Here is a 21176-nt window from a genome sequence, read left to right as displayed (position 1 = left end):
AATGAAAATAGATTAAGGGAACTCAGTAACACCATCAAGCATAATAACATTTGTATTATAGGGATCCCAGAACAAGAGAGAGAAAATTTATTTGAAGAAATAATAGCTGAAAACTTCTCGAGTCTGGGGAAGGAAAGAGACATCCAGATCCAGGAGGCACAGAGAGCACCCAACAAAATCAACTTAGTGAGGTTCACATCAAGACATACAGTAATTAAAATAGCAAAAAGTAGTGATAAAGAGAGAATTTTAAAAGCAACAAGAGAAAATAGTCATATACAAGGGAAACCGCAAAAGGCTTTCAGTGGATTTCTCAGTACAGACTTCAGTAGGGCTGGGAGTGGCAGGATATATTCAAAGTGCTCAACACAAAACAAAACAAAATCTGCAACCAAGAACACTCTATCCAGCAAGGCTACCATTCATAATAGAAGGAGAGATAAAGAGTTTCCTAATGAAAAGTTAAAGAAATTCATGACCACTAAGCCAGCCTTACGAAAAATGTTAAAGGGGACTCTTTGAGTGGAAAAGAAAGACCAGAAGTAGGAGTCAGAAAAGTAGGAGCCACAAAAGCAGTAAAATTAAGTATATCTATAAAAATCAGTCAAGGGATTCACAAAATAAGAGAATGTAAAGTACACCATGTACCTAAAATGCTGGGGGGAGGAGAGGAGTAAAGAATGGGTTCAAACTTAAGCTGCGATCAACTTTATGATATAGACTGCTGTATGCATAAGATGTTACATACAAACCTAATGGTAACCACAAATCAAAAACCAGGAATAGATATGCAAAAAATAAAGAGAAAGGAATCCAAGTATATCACTAAAGAAAGCCTGCAAACAGTGAGAAAAGAGCAAGAGAAGAAAGGAACAGAGAACTACAAAAACAACCATAAAACTGGGGCGCCTGGGTGGCTCAGTAGGTTGAGCGGCTGACTCTTGAGTTCGGCTCAGGTCACGGTCTCAGGGTCCTGGGAGCAAGCTCCGCATCCAGCTCCCCAAAAAGCGGGGAGTCTGCTTGTCTCCCTCTCCCTCTGCCCTTCCCCCTGCTTGCTCTCTCCCTATTAAATAAATCTTTTTTTTTAAAAACGAACAGCTTCTGCACAGCAAAGGAAACAATCAGCAAAACGAAAAGACAATGTACCGAAAGGGAGAAGATATCTGCAAGGGTTAGTATCCAAAATGTAAAGAACAGGGGCGCCTGGGTGGCTCAGTTGTTAAGTGTCTGCCTTCAGCTCAGGTCATGATCCCAGGGTCCTGGGATCGAACCCTGCGTTGGGACTCCCTGCTCCGCGGGAAGCCTGCTTCTCCCTCTCCCACTCCCCTCCCCCTGCTTATGTTCCCTCTCGCTGTCTCTCTCTGTCAAAATAAATAAATAAAACACTAAAAACAAAAAAAACCAAAATGTAAAGAACTTACACAACACCGAAAAAACCCAAATGATCCAATTAAAAAATGGGCAGAAGACATGGACAGACATTTCTCCAAAGAAGACTTCCAGATGGCCGACAGGCACATGAAAAGATGCTCAACATCACTCATCATCAGGGAAAGGTAAATCAAAACCACAATGAGATATCACCTCACACCTGTCAGAATGGCTAATATAAAAAACACAAGAAACAACAGGTGTTGGCGAGGATGTGGAGAAAAAGGAACACTCGTGCACTAGGGAACACAAACTGGTACAACCAGGATGGAGGTTCCTCAAAAAACTAAAAATAGAATTACCATATGATCCAGTAATTCCACTATTGGGTATTTACCCAAAGAATATGAAAACACTCACTCAAAAAGATACATGCACCCCCATGTTTATTACAGCATTATTTATAATAGCCAAATTATGGAGGCAGCCCAAGTGTCCGATGATAGATGGCTAAAGATGTTGTGGCATACATATATACAATGGAATATTATTCAGCCATAAAAAGAATGAAATCCTGTCATTTGCAACAACATGGATGGAGCTAGAGAGTATTACGCTAAGTAAAATAAGTCAGCGGAAGACAAATACCATATGATTTCACTCATATGTGGAATTTAAGAAACAAAACAAAGAAGAAAAAAAAGAGAAACAAACCAAGAAGCTGACTCTTAACTATAGAGAAAAACAGCTGGTCACCAGAAGGGGGGTAAGTGGGGGGGGGGGCACAGGTGATGGGGATTAAGAGTACATTTATCATGCTGAGCGCTGAGTCATGTACAGAATTGTTGAATCACCATATTGTACACCTGAAGCCGTTTTTACACTGCATTTAGCAATACTGGAATTAAAATAAAGTACAGCAGGAACAATGATGACCCCAGCACAACACGAGCCAGCCAACGAGACACATCTGTGAGCTGAAGCTGGCCCTCACAGTCCGGGGTCCAGGACCTCCCCGCTGGCCACACCTACTTCTATTCATCACTGCATTTCTACTTTTATCTTGAAATCCAGCTTAATTTTTTCAAGTCATAACTAATAAATCCTCTCCTACATGCCCCTATTTTCTCTGAATTGTTTTTTTTCCAGTTTGAAACATATTTTGGTTTTTTTTTATTATGTTATGTTAGTCACCATACAGTACATATTTTGAATGTGAGTAAAGTGAGAAAAATCAAATATGAAGCATTCATATTCATTTTCTTTTTTAAAAAAATTTTTAAAAAGATTTTATTTATTTATTTGACAGAGAGAGACACAGTGAGAGAGGGAACACAAGCAGGGGGAGTGAGAGAGGGAGAAGCAGGCTTCCCATGGAGTGGGGAGCCCAATGCGGGGCTCGATCCCAGGACCCTGGGATCACGACCTGAGCCGAAGGCAGTAGGTTAAGCATCTGCTTTCAGCTCAAGTTATGATCCCAGAGTCCTGGGATCGAGCCCCACATCAGGCTCCCTGCTAAGTGGGGAGCCTGCTTCTCCCTCTCTGTCTGCCCCTCCTCACCCCGCTTGTGCTCTCTTTCTCGCACATGCACCCACTCTTTCTCTCTGTCAAATAAATAAAATCTTTAAAAAGAGAAAGAAAGAAAATATTTCTAAAATATATTTGGACTTTCGTGTCTTCTTAAAACATAATTTAGTCTTTCCTTGATACTAGTGGTCAATTTCTGGATAGAAATTGATCTGTAATAGAGGAGATGCCATCAGGAGCTATTATGGTTTTGTGTCTTTCATTTATTATTTTAACTAATATCCTCTGTCATCTGAGTTTCTGGAAGGACAGGATATGGTTTTGAAGACAAGGGCGGTGCTTTCTCCCATCCCTTTCTGGCTTTTGTAAACCTCTTGGATTTTTGTTGTTGTTTTATTTTGTTTTTTACTTTACAGTTATCTTAATTTTGTATGATGAAGAAGAGATTTTAACTTTGAATTTTAAAATTCCTTTCTTTTATAGTCCCCAGATCTAACCCACAAAGTCCAAATTATCTCCAAAACTTCCCTTCCATATGAGGTAAACTGAAATCTTTAGGCCTTCTGATTCAGAATCACTGAGAATTCTTATGTTAAAAACTATGCTATCTCCTATATACAAATTCCATTAGCTTAAAAAATGAGATTTAAAATACGTATTTCAAACAAATATCCTAAGTGATTCTTATGCATATCAAATTTTGAGATCCACAGCTCTTTTCTTAAAACTGTGGTTCTCAAACATTGCTGCAAAATACAGTCATGTATTTTGGTGCTTAAAACAACAACAACAAAAAACACCATGCCTGAACCCAAACCCAGGATCAGAATCTGAGCCTCTGGAAGGTAGGACCTGTGCATTTGTGTTTGCTTTATTTAGTTAGCTTTTACTTTTTACGTTGTGTGTACTGTAGATTTCGTATGCTATGTGTATGAAACAACAGAGAGAGATACCAGTTTCCCCCATGGTAACACCCTGCATAATTAAAGCACAATAGCACAATCACAAAATTAACATCAATACAATCCTACTAAGCTTTTTCAACTAGGTCTCCTTTTAAACTTTTTCTTTCTTTGCTGATGCTTAGCTCTATTGAAGCAGAGTATCTCCTTAATGTGATAGCTTAAAAAAAAAAAACTTTTTATTTTGAAAAAAAGGTAAAACCCACAGAACACATATCAGAGTAGTATAATGGAAGGGTATAATGAATACCCCAAAACCCTGCACCTACATTCATTGGTTCTTCACCAATTCTCGGAAGACCTGCGAACAAAGACCCTCTCTTACATAAACACAATATAATTATCGAATTCAGGAAATTTAACATCGATACAATATTGTTATCTAACATAGTGAATTTTCAAATTTGTTAATTTCCCCAAACCATCCTTACACTTAGGGCAATTACCACCCCTCTGCCCCCGGCAAGGATCTCATGGCATCTTGTTAGCCTCTTTTATCTGGAATAGCCTTTTTCATACCACTGATAGTTCTGAAGACGCCAGGCCAGCTGTTTTGCAGACAGTCACTCAATTTGGCTTTGTCTGGTTGTTTCCTTACTGGATTTCATTTTTCCCAATTTCCCAAATTTTTCATCAATGTCCCCAGCTCTGGGTTCACTGCGGAGAGGTCTTTTGGATCCTAAGCAAAACTGATAGATGGCCACCTCTCAGCACCTTGCTTCCAGGCATTATCAATCACATTCACAACAGACTGTGCCCCTACAGAGAACTGGGCACTCTGGGGAGCAAAAGCAGCTCGGCACAATTCCCAGCCTATAATCGTTAACTGCAAGAAATAAGGAGTCACGGGGTCTGGGTTTCCAGTCTGGGTTCCTCTGAGGCCTGGGAGAGCCACATCCTTTCTCTACTTCTTAGTTTCCCCAAACTACAAAATGAGAATGAAAATACCTAGCACTTGGGCGCCTGGATGGCTCAGTCAGTTTAGCATCTGCCTTTGGCTCAGGTCATAATCCCAGGGTACTGGGATGGAGTCCCACATCGGGCTCCCTGCTCAGTGGGGAGTCTGCTTCTCCCTCTCCCTCTGCCCCTTCCCCCACTCGTGCTCTCTCACTCTCTCTCTCTCAAATAAATAAATAAAATCTTAAAAAAAAAAGAAAATACCTAGCATTTAACTCAAAGGGTTAATGCAGGAATGGGTGTAACATACTCAACACAGTGCATAGCACTTAGTAAGTGCTCACTTAATATGAGCTTCTACTATGTTTTAAAAAAATAGCATCAAGTCAAATCTCATGTGTATTGTTTTAAATGTAGTGGGTGGGTCCAAGGTTTTTGTGAAAGCCAAATCCTGCTGTGTGACCTGCGCCATCTTCCCAGGTGTAAATGAAGATGGTCTCGTGGGGCTCAACCTCCCGCCCAACTGCTTGGCTCTGGCAGAGACCCTGGCCCTTTGTGGGGTTATGAGGCTGAAATCCATCTTACCATCACATCCTGAATAGTTAAGAGGATCCTTTCTTTGTCTGTATTGCTTGCAGGGTCAGGGCATCCGTGGGCATCCAGAAGGGTGAAATGAAAATCACAGGGCGTGTTGTCGGTGGAAGACTTGGTACCCTAGGGGCAAGCAGAGAGAATGGGCGCAGGAAAAGCAACTTACATCCCTGAAGATGTGCTGGTCCCTCGTCCTCTCTGTTGGTCTCCAGGCCTCCCGTCTCCCTCCTCACCTCCTCCTCCTTCTCTGCTCCCGCTCCCAAAGCGGATCTGGTCAAACTCATCCCTGCCTCACCCACACCACTGCAGGCCCATAGAAAGTAAGCAGACTGGGATTTAAACTCGGGCCACCACCCACCTAAACACTGGCTCAGTGAGGACTGAGTGACGACCGGCGTGGAGGTATGGCCACCACATCTTGCTGAATAAAAAAGGTGGGGTTATCAAATAGAGTGGATGGTATATAATCCCATCTTTGGGAAAGTAACAATAAGAAATAAGGGAGGGGCACCTGGGTGGCTCTGTCAATTAAGCGTCTGACCCATGGTTTCGGCTTAGGTCATGATCTCAGGGTCGTGGGATCGAGCCCCGCATCCGACTCCACGCTCAGTGCTGAGTCTGCCTGAGATTCTCTCTCTCTCCCATCCCCTCTGCCCCCTCCTCAAATAAATAAATACAATCTTAAAAAAAGTCAAGGAAAAAACAGTACTCACTGGGAAGTTATTTATAAGGTCATCTAAAACAGAAGTACCCAAGCAATGGGACGGCCCTAAAAATGATCCTTCATTTTTTAAGCCTCACCATTGAAATTACTGAAGGGGGACTGAAGGGATTTGCTGCGGGGCCCTGCTGGGGACCAGTGGGGCGGCCAGCGATGGCACAATAGAATTTCCACTGTACCCCCAGGTGGGTGAGCCGTCGTGGGCCTCGGCAGAGTCCACAGGGGGCAGAGCTGCTGGGGACACAGCTTGTGACAGGTGTTTAGTTGTTTCCACGTGTCAGCCAGTAACAAAGACTTGAAAACACTGAACGGTAATTGTGGGCAAATAACCAGTTTACCCCACTCCAGGGTCCACACAGTGGAGGGAAAGCTCAGAGCCGATAACTAAACTCGCGGACTACCACTCACTGGGAAGGGGCCAGGACTGGAACATTCCAGATCCACCACCTCCTCTTGGATATAATCAACACATACATAAAATGAATACAAGAAATCTATATTATGAACGGATATACCCATCTATGATCTCTGGGGCAGTGGGATTATGAAAATATTTTATTTTCTTTGCTATCAATTGAATTCTTTATATAGACTGTGCATTATCAGGGGAAAAAAAACACATCTTACTAATAGAAAAGAGTGTGCACTGTTTCATTCCTGATACATAAATGGAGCCCTGTTATGCACTGCAACACAAAGCCTAACATGACTGAGACCTGGCTCTTTGGCAGAACTCTCTGGAAAGAGGCACCCCGTTTTCATCCAAGTTCCTGAGCTGCTCAAAACCCTACAGTGGCTTCCCCCCTGACTCAGAACAGAATCCCTCGCCATTACTACAGCCTCAAAGCCCTGGGCCATCTGAGCCTCGGCCTCACCTCTTTTCCTCGCCCACTTGCTCACCCAGCGCCCAAACACACTAGCGTCCCCGTCCTCCCGCCTCGGGGCCTCCGCACCTGCTGCTCCTGTGCCCGGCATGCTCTTCCCCACATGCCTCACTCCCCGGCTTTCTCGGGAACTGCGCACGGAGCATGTCATCAACGAGAAGCCCCTGCCCGTCTTTCTCCAGCCCTTTGCCATTTCTCTGATAAGCCCCATTGCCTACTGTCTGTTTTATCCTCAGTGTATAGAACAGGGCCCGGGATCTGGAGCGGGGACCGTGGGCCACGCAGTGCATACACCTGTCTCCCAGGGCGGCTGCTCCTCAGGTCCAGCTGCTGCTGTCATGTAAGAATGGGGCCCCGAATGTTCGGGTTCTTCAAGACAAGCCCCCAGTTCACATTTTGACACGGAATCTCCTGATTCTTAAATGTCAGCTAGTAATTCTTTCAAAAGCCCCATGCACGTCAATGGGCTGGGGGCCAACAGAGCATGCCTGCAGCATGCGGGTCTGTGAACTCAGAGGCACCAAGAAATTGAAGATCGCTAAGGGTATGATTGAAGGCAGACAGGCTGGTGTGTTTCAACAGTGAAGGTCAGATGAAAAGTACACACGCAGGCAATGCATTTCCTTTTGCTCCATTTCAGAGCTGCACTTGCAAACAGTGTGAGGTGGCTGAGTATATTTAGCCACATGCCTTTTTTTCCCCTCTCTCTCGTTCAGATTGCATCTCTTACGGCTTCTGCCTTGGCCGAAAACTAGCGTCACCATTTTACTCTTTCACTTAGCAGGAAATAACTCCAAGGGAAAATTGACTGTGAAGACTTACGGAGTGCCCCCTCAAGATGGGGAGGGAAAGGAAAGAAAGAAATACACTCAAGCACTCACGGTGGAGAAAATGAAGTGTTGGCAGGGCAGGGCAATGAGGATTCAAAGCACGCGTGCACACGGGAATGCTAATGGAAGCTTTCATAGCTCGTGAGGGGCAGGTTGTCTGGTGCTGCAGGGAGCTGGGGAGCTTGCCAAGGAAGGACTATATGTTCATTTAATGGGGGTGGGGGTACCAAATGGCCAAAGGAGACGAGGGAACTACCCCACTTCCTGCATGAAGGACGTGCACACGTTCTCTGACAGGCGGCGTGGCTGGGACTGTAACAGACTGAAGTTGGCCGCAGACCAGCCTCCCAAACGAAGGGAGACTGACGGCTATTTGCACAGACATGTGCTCAGATCCTGAGCAGGGACCATTCTGTTGATTCAGAAGCGTGTGTGTGTGTGTGTGTGTGTGTGTATGTTGTGTGGGAGGTGGGTGTTAAAGGCAATAAAGTCCACACTACAATTTTGCCTATTGTAAAATCCCATTTCTAGGGACTGGGTAAGAAACAAGGTCATTGGGTTATTCTATAAAAACAAAAGGGTTTTTTTTTTTTTTTTTTCTTCCAGGAAGACAGAATTTCCAATTTATTTTCAGACTTTTGTAGCCAGGATGTGAACCAAAGTGACCCTTTGCTCCTTACCTGTCCTTCTTTTATGTGCCAAGAAGGACATACAAACAGGCAACACCACAGAGGAATGTTTCCTGGTCACTGTTCGCACGGATTTTATGAGTCATGTGCATTTCTTAAAGGCAGGTTTTTGATACAGAAGCAAGACTTTGTTCTTTGATGGAGGCTGTTGCATCTGCAGCCTGGGGCCACAGCGGAACACACGCCTGGCGAATGGGGCAGGGGCTGGCTTAGGGGCCTGACTTTGTCCTGCTGCCTCCCGGTAATTTTGCTTCTACATAGCCATGGAGACGATCTATGCGCTCATTCTATGTATAAAAGCAATGACCTTGGAATAAAATCCAACCACCCACACTCACCCCTTGCCAGGCTCATTGTGCACCTCCTGGTCTGCCCTACTGCCCTTCCAACCTCACCTCATCCCACACTCCCTCTGGGGCTCACATTGGGCCTACAGTGTGCTCCTTCAACAAGTCCAGCCTCACGGCATCTGTGCATGCTGTTCCATCTGCCTGCAATGCTTTTCCCATCAGGTTTCAGCTAAGTATCAGCTCTGCCCACCTCCCCTTCCCTCCTTGCTCCACACTCTCACCCAGGTTTTAGGACCCTGGCAAATGTCACTTCCTCTAGGAAGCCTTCCTGGATACCCTCTCTCCTGGGCCCACCACACCCTGCCCCACCCCTCAGCTCCCTCCTGTGGTAGAGGGATCCTATGCTGTTGCCTCTCTGGGGTCAGACACCAGCCTTACTGATACCTGGACTCCGGGGGCCCTAGCGGAGCATCTAGCCCGTGGTCTGGGCGCTCACTAGAGTGTGGGAGATGAATGTCGGAGTGAAAGAACTCAGGGGCATAAGGAAGGAAGGTCACAACGCACCCCGAGAGCCACTGAAACACGAGCTGAGGCCCAGTCCTACCTGTGGACGGTCCCCAGAAGCACCCTGTGCCTTGGCGGTCTCATCTCCACATGCCTCAGAATCTTCAGAATAGTCCAGAGGAGGCTCGATGTGGAGCCGTGGGCCAGCTTCCGTTCTGATCTGCACCGATTTCTAGACAAAAGGAGGCTGTTTCAGACACAATGGAACAAGCATCTCGATTCCTCTGAGGGGTGAGCTTCTTAGGGGGCTGACCGCGAGGTGGCATGTCCCTGTACCCCAGCAGTCACGCTACGAGGCACGCTGGCCCGGCAATGGCTCGGAAGGGCCAGCCCAACGGGTCCCGCCACCTCTGCTCAGAAGTCTTTACTGGTTCCTACTGCACAAAGCATGTTCAGTGGAATTTTTTTAAAGCAACTTTTTCGGTTGAAATACCTTAGCAGTAGAACGTTAGTGGGTGATAAACTTCCCCAAATTGGCTTTGTGATCCAATGAGTTTAGGAGACCCTGGGGGTCCTTTTTCCCTCCCGACTTCTCAGAGCTGGGGCCAGGGGGGCATCAGCGAGGCACCACATTTAAGACGGGGCACAAATCCAAGAGCGAGGGCCTCCTTAAAGTTTCTGCTCTGGGCCTCGCTCTAGGGAGGCCCGGCTCTGGAGAGAAGGAAGAGGTCGGCCACGCCTTGTGTACTGAATGCATTACCCCTCCAAGGGACAGAGATTTAGACCCTGCCTTTCTTCTCATGTCCTGGGTTAGAACGCTCCACCCCTGTAAGACTCTGCGTCCCCACAAGCTTGGTGAACTTAGCGGTTATCTTGATGATGAAGGACATGATGCCGAACCTTACCGCCCTGCAGGCCTCTCCCTGGTTAGGACTGAACACCTTTCTCCACCACAGTCACACCGCCCCCCGCCCCCATCAGCACTTTCACACTAGTGTTACTCCTAGTGCTTTAGATGCTCACTTAGTCCTATAGCAACCTGAGGGGGAAACCGAGGCACCAGGCTCCATGCCTCTGGCCCAAGATCACACAACTAGGAAGCCGCAGAGCTTAGATCTGAACCCCAGCAGGATAGCTCCAGAGGCCTTGCTCTAAATCAGGGATGGGTCAACATTTCCTGTAAAAAGAAAGTATTTTCGGTTTTGCCAGCCATATGGTCTCCGTCACAGTACTGAACCGTCCCATTGTAGCTCGAAAGCAGCCACAGATATTGCCTAAGTAAACGGGCATGGCTGGGTCCCCAAAACACTTTATTTTCAAGAACAGGCTGTGGCCAGATTCGGCCCATGAGCTGGAGTTTGCCCACCGACCCCAGTACTAAACTGCCCCACTGTACTGCCCCCAATGGGCATGTGAAGAAGAAATGTGCCCAGCCTCGGCTACCGTGGCCTTTGGGGAGAAGAGAGGGAAATCAAGGAATTTCCTGAGAATATCAAACACTCAAAAAAGTAGGCAGGGGCATGGCTATAGATCATTCGAGAAAAAGATCTTGGCAAGAGAGAGTAAAGAAAAAGAGAGGCTGGAAAAGGCAGGTGGGGAGCCCCCTGTCGGAGAACAGGGAGCAGGCAGAGGGGCAGAAGGAAGGTGCTCGGGACATTTTTCTTTCTTTTTTTTTTTTTCCAAAGATTTTATTTATTTGACAGAGAGGCACACAGCGAGAGAGGGAACACAAGCAGGGGGAGTGGGAGAGGGAGAAGAAGGCTTCCCGCCGAGCAGGGAGCCCGATGCTGGGCTCGATCCCAGGACCCCGAGATCATGATCCGAGCCGAAGGCAGACGCTTAACGACTGAGCCACCCAGGCACCCCACATTTTTCCTTCCCTAGGGCCATCCGTCACTTGGCCATGCCCCCCATGCTCTGACTCCAAGTGTGGCCCTGCTGCCTCCCAGGCTGTGTCAGCTTGCTCTCAGAGCATTTTGGAGGGCGGCTGCAGGGTGTATGGAGGGGAAGCTGCACGTGGAATAGGCCAGGAGACTCTGGAGAGTCTTCTTGCCTTGGGCCAGGATGAAGCTGTAAGGGCTTTGAAGTTCATCTCCAAGAAAGATTTTTCTACCGTAACTCTGGGGAGGGCGGGCTCCCCCCTCCTCCTCAGGAACCATTTAATAGCGTCCAAATGCTGAAATGAGAGAGACAGACAGAGAGAAGGAGGAAGGGCTGGAAAGAGGGCGAGGGGGAGGGAGAGAGGAGGGGGAAGGGGCAGGGGCATGGAGGGAGGGGCACTGGGCATGGGGCACAGCCTGGCCCCTCCATAGTTCTCTGTTCCTTTAGCTAGAAAGGGAAGGCTTGGACCAGGACCTCACTACTGCACGTACAGCCGGTCCGTGCACCAGCAGCCTCGGCTTCTCCTGGGGGATTTGTGAGAAATGCTGAATTTCAAGCCCTGTCTTAGAGCTAGGAATCAGAATCTGCATTTTCACAAGAGCCCCGGTGACATACACACACACTGAAGTTTGAGTAGCATGAGCCTAAGTTTTGTGGTGGGTGCTGCCGTTTCCACCCGTCCCACATGCGCCCCCCGTCTTTGGGCAAAAGCACCCTGATTGTTTTGGGGGAAATCCTCTCCCTCCCTCCCCACCCCCAATCCAAGTGTTCATGTGGAACTGAGTCCACGGGTGGCTGGAGCATATGACAGGCCCAGCCAAACTGAGTGCTAGATCCTGCGGGCCCGGAGTGACTAGATGACTGGTTCAGGGAAGCCAAAGAGATGCAATAGTAGGCTGACAGAATGTAAGGTGGGAGCTGATGGTGGCCACCTTGGTACCACGCAGAGCAGCATTGGGAAAAGCAGAGTTGAGAGATGGAGAACGAGCCCGGCTACACTGTCTGAGCGCCTGGATCCGGCCATGCCTGAACTAGGAATTCCCACGGGCAAGTGAAAGAGCTGGCATTAATGCAGCTCTCCGGGTCTGATCTGAATGATAAATATGAGAAAGACCTCCAGGGTTCAAGAAGGAGAGCCCAGGTATGTCTCTCTCCACTGCTGCTTTCCCATCCTCCCCCTCCCCAGAAGTGTTCCTCGCCCTTCCTGGGAGTTTGGCACAACTGCTTGCCTTGACCAAAGGTCAGGAGATGGGTTTGCAGTAGGCATGAGGGCATGTATAATCAACAAGTCCTTTCTGAATCCTGACTGCATACACGGTTCTGGAAGCATGTCAAGGCAGCAAAAAATGTAACCACCAATGGCCTGGCCTCGGGGAGTTCACACAGCACACACAACAGAAGAACATGTTTAGGAAGCAACATTTGACAAGATTAATGTGGTCCAGAAAGAGTTTTAAATGCTGAGTGGGTGCTGGAGAGGGGAATAAATAGTCCTCCATCTGGCCTGCTCTCCTACCCCAGCCCCAGGGAGGCGCCTCTGCCACCACTGGAGGAGATGGGGAGCCGCCTCACCCACATGAAGACGCCCACCTCCCAATAGGAGCACGAGGCTGGCAGGTTCCAGCCCAGCCCCCAGGAGGCGCCCGCTCCCTGCCTCCCACCTTCACATGCTTGCAAGGATGATGCCCGAGCTCCTGGCTGGCTCCCCGCTTGGCACGCTGCTTTACCCGGAGTGGGTGTTTGTAAGTGGCTGCTCTCTCCTGCCCACTTGCAGCACCCAGACTGGATAGACCCCTGCAGTATCACCCACATACCAGGACAGGATTTAAAAGCCCTGATCCCCGAACACCCATGTTCCAGTTTGCCGGCCCACGGCCAGCTTTTGTCCTCAGCGACACTCAGCCCAAGGCTGTGCCCAGAGTTATCTGTGTGTATCTGCCGCCCCCTTAGCAAAGTGTTCTAAGAGATGTGCGTTCAAGCTACTATAGACTAGAAAGATCAAGGCTAGGGGTTGCCCTGTATGGTTGTTCAGGTTGTGCAGTACGTAAGTAGCTCCCTCTAGAAGTAAGAGAGCTCTGACGATCCTGACAGGCAGGTTTGGGGTGGGGAGTAAATCTACCTTATTTGATATGTTCTTCCCGGATTTGTTTGATCTCTTATAAATAATAGCGCTCAACACTCTGACAGTCTGCGTCATGCAAGGTTGCTGTAAAAGCCGATGCTTTATGGGTTGTTTCATTCATTGTCCTCACGGCAGGGGTTTTCAAAACTCAGAAATAGGAAAACAAAGGAAAGGGCTTCACATTTGTACTCATGAACTTTCCTGGGGGTGCTTCAGCTGCCTGGCCCACAACAGGAAACCGGATACAGCAGTAGAGTGAAAGCAAAGCCTTTGCTTTAAATTGCAATGAACTTGCTTTCTGGGCCTTTAAGGAAAGCCCACCCCACAGTAAATTGCTGAAAGGCCAATCCCTTCACCACCAATTTAATGCTAAGAGCCGATGACGTTCATCAAATCTGACAGCATTTTGGTAAACGACGGCTCTGTTGATTAGGCCGCTGTCCACCCAAGTATTACAAGGCTGAGGAAGCCATAAATCTTAATCCACTGATAGCAGGAGAAAAATCTGAGGCTGAGAAGTGGTGGTGGATAAAGGACAGTACCAACAAGAGCCCATTTATCACCTCCAGCCCAGTCCACGGCGCAGGCAATAGCTCGGAAGCCAACATCGCGCCGTCATCCACCTCCTTGGCTCTCCCACAATTGGAGAGTCCCAAGAAGGGTTTTCCAGGTCAGGCTCTGGGCCAGTATTTGGATGACTCTGTGACCTTCTGGAGCAGGGATCCTTGGGCCTGTGTGCCTGGGGCAACCCCTTCTGTCAGGGGCATCTCTACCGGAAAGTGCTTCCTAGTTGCAGGACAAGACCCTAAGAAGGGAACTTATTCTACTGGAAGAGGCAAAGGTATTGGTCCTGGTCACTGGGAAGGGGACATGTGACCCAGGGGAGTTTAGGGCAACACTCAGAAAAACTGGCAAGCCGGCCCGCTGAAGAGTGCAGGGAGGCCACGGCGAGGGAGCAGTGCTGGCCAGGGGTGGGCTGGGACTTCGGGGCTCCCTGGGCACTGTGACCTCTGTGTCCCCTGCTGACCTGGCCGTGGTCAGCACCAAAACACCAAGTGCCTCTGTGGCCCCCACCTGTCCCTCCTGCTGGGCACAGCCATACAGGAGCAGCCCCAGGACTGGGACCAGGAGGTGGGACCTCTCCTGACGGAGTGGCTTTTGAGAACTGGCCACCACTGGCCACTGGGGATTCTGCCGCCTTGACCACTGCCTACCTCTGGCTGCCTCCAAGGACAGTGGAGCCCACCCAAAAAAGTGAGGTCGAGACGGCCTTCCTTCCTATCCTAAGCACCCCAAAACCTGTCCCTGGGTACTTTCTACCAGGGAGAAACTTCGTACTTAGCTCCACTTGTTGGGGTCAAAGGAAACCCAATCAGTCCCTCTTCCTCCTGGCAACAGTGCAATTGGTACATCGGGTCTATCTATTGTCCTGGATGAGAAGCTGGGGTTCCAGGCCTTGCTCAGGGAACAGCTCCGGGGCAGGCAGGCTTTTCGCTTCTGGTCACAGCCTAGCAAGGCGGGAGCGGGCATCTGGTCCAGGCTGACCAACTGAGAGATTCAGATGGTCTCTCTCCTGGACAATTTCCACAAACGAATACTAAAAGACCGGGGAGATGACACCCCGGGATGGGTCGAGGAAGCTGAGATGATCAGGGGGCTCTGGGGGCCAGGGACAGAGCTGTGAGGTGGAGGCTGGGGGACAAAGAGACACAGGCTGCATTAGGCTCATGGCAGGGATGGGGGGGGGGGGCCCTGCTTCAAAGTCTCCTGCCTGGTCCTCCTGCAGCCACTTGGCCCCATGGGCATCCTTCGGCATGCGGCCACCAGGGATCTTCCTAAAACGTGAGCCCAAACACGTAACTCTCCTATTGAAAACCCTCCAGAAGATTCCTCACATTTAAAATGAAATCTAAACTTCTTCCTGGGGGCTTCCAGGCACTGTGTGATCTGCCCCCTCTGACCTGTGACCCCTGACCCCACACTCACCGTCTCCGTCCCTGCACACTGGCCACCCCAAGGGTCCCTTCAGCCTGACCCGGCTTCCTGCCGCCCCACCGTGCCCTCTGCTGGGAGACTCCCGCCAGACCTTTGTGGGGCTGGCTCTGCTCCTCCCCAGCTGTCAGGTCAGGCTCCACGGTCCTCGTTAACTGCCCGACCAGGCAGGTGCCACTCCTAACCCCACTTGCAGATGAGGAAGCAGCCATCAGACACTGAGCCGCTTCTCCTGGCCGTGCTACTGGATAGTGGTGGAGCCCAGGCTTGGATCTGTGGCCCCTGGGTTCCTGAGTCGGTGCCCTCACTCATCTCTCTGGGCTCGTCTGTCCCCGGCCGCCAGGTGCCCCTCCCCAAAGCAGCGGACGGCCCCTGCTGACAAACCACACACCGAGCACGCACTCCCTCCTGGCAGCCCTGGGAGGTCTGACTGATGATGGACTCAAGGCTCAGACAGGTCCCACTGCCAGCTCCAGGACACACAGCTAGGAAGGAGCTTGTCTGACTCCAAAGCCCATTCCTGTCTTTCCAGGGGCCACAGGTTCAAAGGCCCCAGTGGGCCAGGCGGGAAATGGAGAGGCGGGAAGCCAGCAGGTGGGAGGGAAAGAGCAGCCCAAGCACAATGACAGGCTACAGCCGCCACTTGGCCTCGGCTCGGGGGCTCTAAAGGGAGTGGTGCGGACTGTGGCAAACGGGAGCACGTGTACCCGGCCTGACGGGGCCGCACTCTGCGAATGGCTGCCTCGTGGGGAGGCGAAGCCCAGCAGGACGGCCAGCTCTTTCCATTTTTCCAGGGAAGTCGGAATCGAGCGTTTTAAAAATACAGAAAAACTTTTGAATTTAAATGTTAGCGAGTGACTAAGTCTTTTTTAAACCGTGTGAGTCCAAAAAACATTCTCCGGGGGACAAGTTCAGCCCACAGGCCTCAAGCTGCTCACTTGGAAGTCCGGCAGGCCAGTCCTCCTTATGCTTGGACCGGTTGTCACATCTTCCTTGTGGGCGGGACAGTGCCCCCTACCTGCCGTCTTCACAGCTGGGGCTGCAAGGGCAGGAACCAAGCCTTATGTGATTGTTTGCTTCTAACCCCAGAGCCTCACACAGTGCCTGGCCTGGGGTAATAAATGCTTGCTAAATTAAAAATAAAGGATGAGGGGCGCCTGGGTGGCTCAGTCGTTGGGCGTCTGCCTTCGGCTCAGGTCACGATCCCGGGGTCCTGGGATCGAGCCGCGCATCGGGCTCCCTGCTCGGCGGGAGGCCTGCTTCTCCCTCTGACCCCCCACCCATGCTCTCTCTCTGTCCTTCTCTCTCTCAAATAAATAAAATCTTTAAAAAAAAAAAAGTTAACTGGAGGGGTACCTGGGTGGCTCAGTCGTCAAGCATCTGCCTTCGGCTCAGGTCATGATCCCTCCTGGGATCGAGCCGCGCATCGGGCTCCCTGCTCCGCGGGAGGCCTGCTTCTCCCTCTCCCGCTTCCCCTGCTGTGTTCCCTCTCTCGCTGTGTCTCTCCGTCAAATAAATAAATAAATAAATAAATAAAGGATAATTTCTTTTGGGACATGGCTTCTAGTCCTCTCACCACTACTGAATGCTCCCTGGTTTATCCGTATCGAGAGGGGGTGGTCCCCAAAACATGGCATGTGGGTGGAGCAGAGTCCGTGCAGTAGTGGGGGGGGGGCTGACCCCCCAGAACCCCTTCTACTTTATTCCTAGGATGACTTTGTGTTCAGTAGAGGCCAGAAAGCCAGTCTGTGTTTCCCAGATGCCCTTTCTGTGGACGTTCTGGAAGTGAGCTAGCTACAGCCCGTCAGATGGCCTCCTACAAGCAGGGAGAGCAGAAGTGAGGTGGAAAGAAGGGGACACACGGTGGCCGATGCTGTGCTGGGCACAGTGGCCGAGGCGATGGGTTTTCAAGCGTCCCAGCCTGGCCGCACAGGCTATGGGCAGTGCTGCTCTCGCAGGCACGGTGTCATCGGAGGCCAAGGGTTGTGGCGGTGGTCACCTGCTTCCTGGATGGTCCCTGATGCTGACCCTCCACCCTCCCCACCCTGTCCTAGGTAGCAGATTTCCTGGAAGGCTGGGTGCCATTCCTGGAGGCCCCCAGCTCAGGACCCCTCCTCTTTTGCCGCCCAGAGATCTTGCAAGCACCCACTTCCCTGCGCTCCGTTCATCTCTGATTAAAACAGCCTGCGTGGTCTCTACTGTTAGGCACTGACTGACCCCTGACTGATACAGTGCAGAAGGACAATTACAGCCTTCATGGCATCAGGAAGCCAGGAAATTAGCCATGATTAGGCCCTGTGAAGTGTGAGACCGCAGGGAGAGGCTGGGGAGGGATGCTAATTAATCTTGGGCCAAGTCTTTTAAATTGCACAGGCTCTGGGGCCAGCTGTGAAGTCACAGTCTAAGATGCAAATATGGCTCCTGATAATAGAAGGCACTCGAAACAACTAGGAGGGTCTGAAGTGGGAAGTGGAGAAAGGCCTCCTTAATGAGAAATTAACATTCATTGCCGGGGACAAAAGAAGGCCTCTAGGCTGTGTGCCCTGTAGGCCTTGCTCACCTGCACTAAGATAAGGCTGTGGGAGTCAGCTAGCTGGCCAGGAACACCCTCAGTACTTCATCACAGACCCACAAAGGTAGGGAAGACCAATGGGTTTGGGGGTCACAGGTCCAGGGTTCAAACCTTCCTAGTAGCTCTGTGACTCTGAGAAAGTCAGCTTATCTCTCTGGGCCTCAGTTTCATCAAAGGTACAATGAGGACAGTAATAGACCTACAGGGTTATTGCAAAGACGGCCAATAAAGCTTGCAGAAATATTTCCTACAGACCCACACATACGGCACAGGGCAAAAAATCAATCCAAATCTGGGTGACCACAGGATTAAAAAGGATTACACAACATTGCTTAAGCCTCATTCCAGACCAAGTGAGTCAGAATCTCTGGGGATGGGGCTCCCCAGGTGATGTGAATGCGCTGGGGGGGTTGAGACCCACTGATCCCAGACAAGATGTGAGTAGCCGCAAGGTAAGGACTATACGGGCAAGAATACGGCACTTGGAACAAAGATCTGGGCTTGAGTCCTGCTGCTGTCACTTCTTAGTGGTTGGCCTCGGAGAGCTCACTTGGCTTTTCTGAGCACTCATCTCCTTGGCTTCTTTAAAACAGGAAGAAATTTGGAACTTGCCCTACAGGTGTGCTGTGAGGACAGAGGAGAGGAGTCATGTGGGAACTCAGCCCGCATCTCGTGCCTGGTTGGCACTCAAAACCACAAGCTGCTGAAGCACCCTGAAGTGGCATCTCAGGTCTGTGGGGCAGGGGCTTGGTCTCATTCACCCACTGCATCCCTGGCATCGAAGAACGTGCCTGGCACATAGTAGGTGCTCAGTAAAAGACAGCTGTATAAATGAGTCATCACCACGGGGCTGTGAGTCTGTGCTGGGGTGGCCCCATCCCCCATCTGGAGGGGAGGATCATGCCACACAGAGGGGGCGGGAGGTCCCCAGACTCCTCTACCTTCCAGGGGCCAACACTACATGCAGAGAGGACACCAGTGCGGTGCCCAGCCAGACCCACCACTGCCCACAGGGATTCCCAGTGCTCGGATTATGTTTCTGTTTCCATAAGAACCCTGCTCCTTGTTCTGAAGCACGAGTTAGGGCCGTATGTCTCTACACTGCCCAGGGTTTCCAGACCTGGTGCCATCCTCGGCGCTGGACTTTGCTGGGGGCTGTCCGTGAACTCCGTCTTAAAGCTTCCTCTCCTTCTCGCAACAGGGTTCTCCGTCCGTAATCTGCACCAGGGGTGAGGGAAAGAGACTCAGCGAGGCAGCCGTGACAAGTTCACACCCAAGGAAGATGCGTGACTTCCATCTAAAATGCACACCCCGTGCCCAAAGTCTCGTATGCAAAGCGAGTCCTGTTTGTAGCAGCCGGGCATTAGAAAACAGGCCAAATGCCCAGGAGAAAGGGAAGGGGGAGGAGCAAGTCACCGCTGAACCGGCAGGTCTATATACAAAAGAAACAGTCTCTGAGATAGGGAAGCAGGGTACACACCGTGTGCAGTACAGGCCATCATTTGTGTAGAAGAAGACAGAAGGGAGGGTTATTTGTTGAATGAGTTAAGGTACTGCTGGGGGCCCAAGTACAGAGACGCCTGCTAACTGCACCTCCTTGAAACCTGCACCGGGAAAGGCGTGCTTGTCCCAACTAGCAGCAGGTTGGCCCGACTCCTCCTCCCTGAGAGCTAAGAGAATCATCCCACTTCCCTCGTTGCCCTGGAGGGCTAGGAAGCTCATGCTAAACTCTAAGCTGGACAGCAGTGACTCTCCTAGGTGAAGGTTTGGGGACATCACTTTCTCCTTTTATCTCCTCGTTGTTTTGACTTTTGCTGTCTAGTACGGCTTGGGATATTCCCCATACCTATAAGGCAACGAATGAGAACAACACGAATCAAGATTATTGTGCGATGGGCATTTTACATTTCTTATGTCATTTAACCTTCCTGGCAAGCCGGCAAGGTGGGCTTAATTATTCCCATCTCATAGAAGCGGAGACTGAGGGTCAGAGAGGACCCGACTGCCAGAGGTCTCAAAGCTAGAGAGTGGCAGAAACCCAGCTCTGCCTCATTCCAAATGCTCTTCCCGCCACTCGGTAGCAGGCCGGGTCCTCAGACAAAGCAGCCTGCCTTCAAGGGCACTCTGGTGCCCTAGGGATGGGTGCCCTCGTCAGTCCCAACTGACAGATGAGGAAAGAAAGGCCTGGAGAGACAAAGTAACATGGCCAAATTGGGACCCAACCCCGTGTGCTCAGCCATTTCATTCACTTTCCCGCCAGGTCATTTTTGGAGCCAGCTGCTGGGTGGGGTGCTCCTATTCCAACTTCACAGACTCTCTGAGCTTTTAGTACAGGACACATGGGACCGGTTTAAAGTCTGTGAAGTATGGATTAACTACATTCAGACATGAACTGTGGAGTTAAATATCACACAGGGTTGGGTACTAAAGTGAAGACAGATCCAGTGAAAATCGGGTATAATTTAAATTATTCTAGACATTTCCTTCAATTACTGGCACCGTGAAATGGAAAAGCCAGGAATTTACTGCTCTGGCCACCTTTGCCCTGGGGTAATGGAGGCCAAGGCTAAGTTTTATTTATTTATTTATTATTTTTTTATTTTTTATTTTTTTAAAGATTTTATTTATTTATTCATGAGAGACAGAGAGAGAGAGAGAGAGAGAGGCAGAGGGAGAAGCAGGCTCCCAAGGAGAAGGGAGCCCGATGTGGGACTCGATCCCAGGACTCTGGGATCATGACCTGAGCCGAAGGCAGACGCTTAACCATCTGAGCCACCCAGGCGCCCCAAGGCTAAGTTTTAAAAGGAATAAAAAGGGATTTCTCTTTCTTTCTCACACTCCTGCTCCCTCTTTTTTTTTTAGAGAAAGAAAGAAAGCGCACGTGCATGCCAGCAGGGGAGGGGCAGAGGGAGAGAATCTCAAGCAGTCTCCTCATCCAGTGCAGAGCCCAACAGAGGGCTCAATCTCACGACCCTGGGACCATGACCTGAGCTGAAATCCCGAGTGGGCTGCTTAACCCACTGAGCCACCCAGGTGCCCCCTGCTCTCTTTCTGGCAAAGTGGGTAGAGTTAACTTGAACAGGTTAACTAGTTATTTGCTGGTAAGTTTCAGGGCATGGGACGTAGCTCCACTGCGCCCAGGTGACCCATGCTCACTGTGTGTCCCCTCGGCGTGTGAAGCACTCCTGGTGAAGTCAGAGTGGACAGCTTTCCGGGGGGACGTCTTCAGCTCCGAATTGGCCCCGTTGACGTAGACAGAGAAGCCCTGCTCCAAGTGCTCCAGTCTCAGTTGCATGGGGTCCTTGGTTTTCAGATGCTTTAACACCCTGGAAGAGAAACAATC

General features: G+C 50.1%; 1 protein-coding gene across 1 annotated transcript in view; it reads right to left on the bottom strand.

Moving 5' to 3' along the window:
- Nucleotides 1-21176, bottom strand: part of KATNIP (katanin interacting protein) — a 180817-nt gene that overhangs the window by 102817 nt on the left and 56824 nt on the right. Inside the window, exons 4-6 of the mRNA XM_044915093.1 lie at nt 20990-21159; nt 18954-19051; nt 9367-9498 (exon numbers count right to left, since the gene is read on the bottom strand). Coding sequence (XP_044771028.1) covers nt 9367-9498; nt 18954-19051; nt 20990-21159 — 400 coding nt within the window. The remainder of the gene's footprint in view (nt 1-9366; nt 9499-18953; nt 19052-20989; nt 21160-21176) is intronic.

The sequence above is a fragment of the Neomonachus schauinslandi genome, chromosome 5 (assembly GCF_002201575.2).
Source record: "Neomonachus schauinslandi chromosome 5, ASM220157v2, whole genome shotgun sequence".
Classification (NCBI taxonomy): domain Eukaryota; kingdom Metazoa; phylum Chordata; class Mammalia; order Carnivora; family Phocidae; genus Neomonachus; species Neomonachus schauinslandi.
The sequence above is the reverse complement of the archived record's forward strand: the minus strand, read 5'-3'. Positions and strand labels throughout refer to the sequence as shown.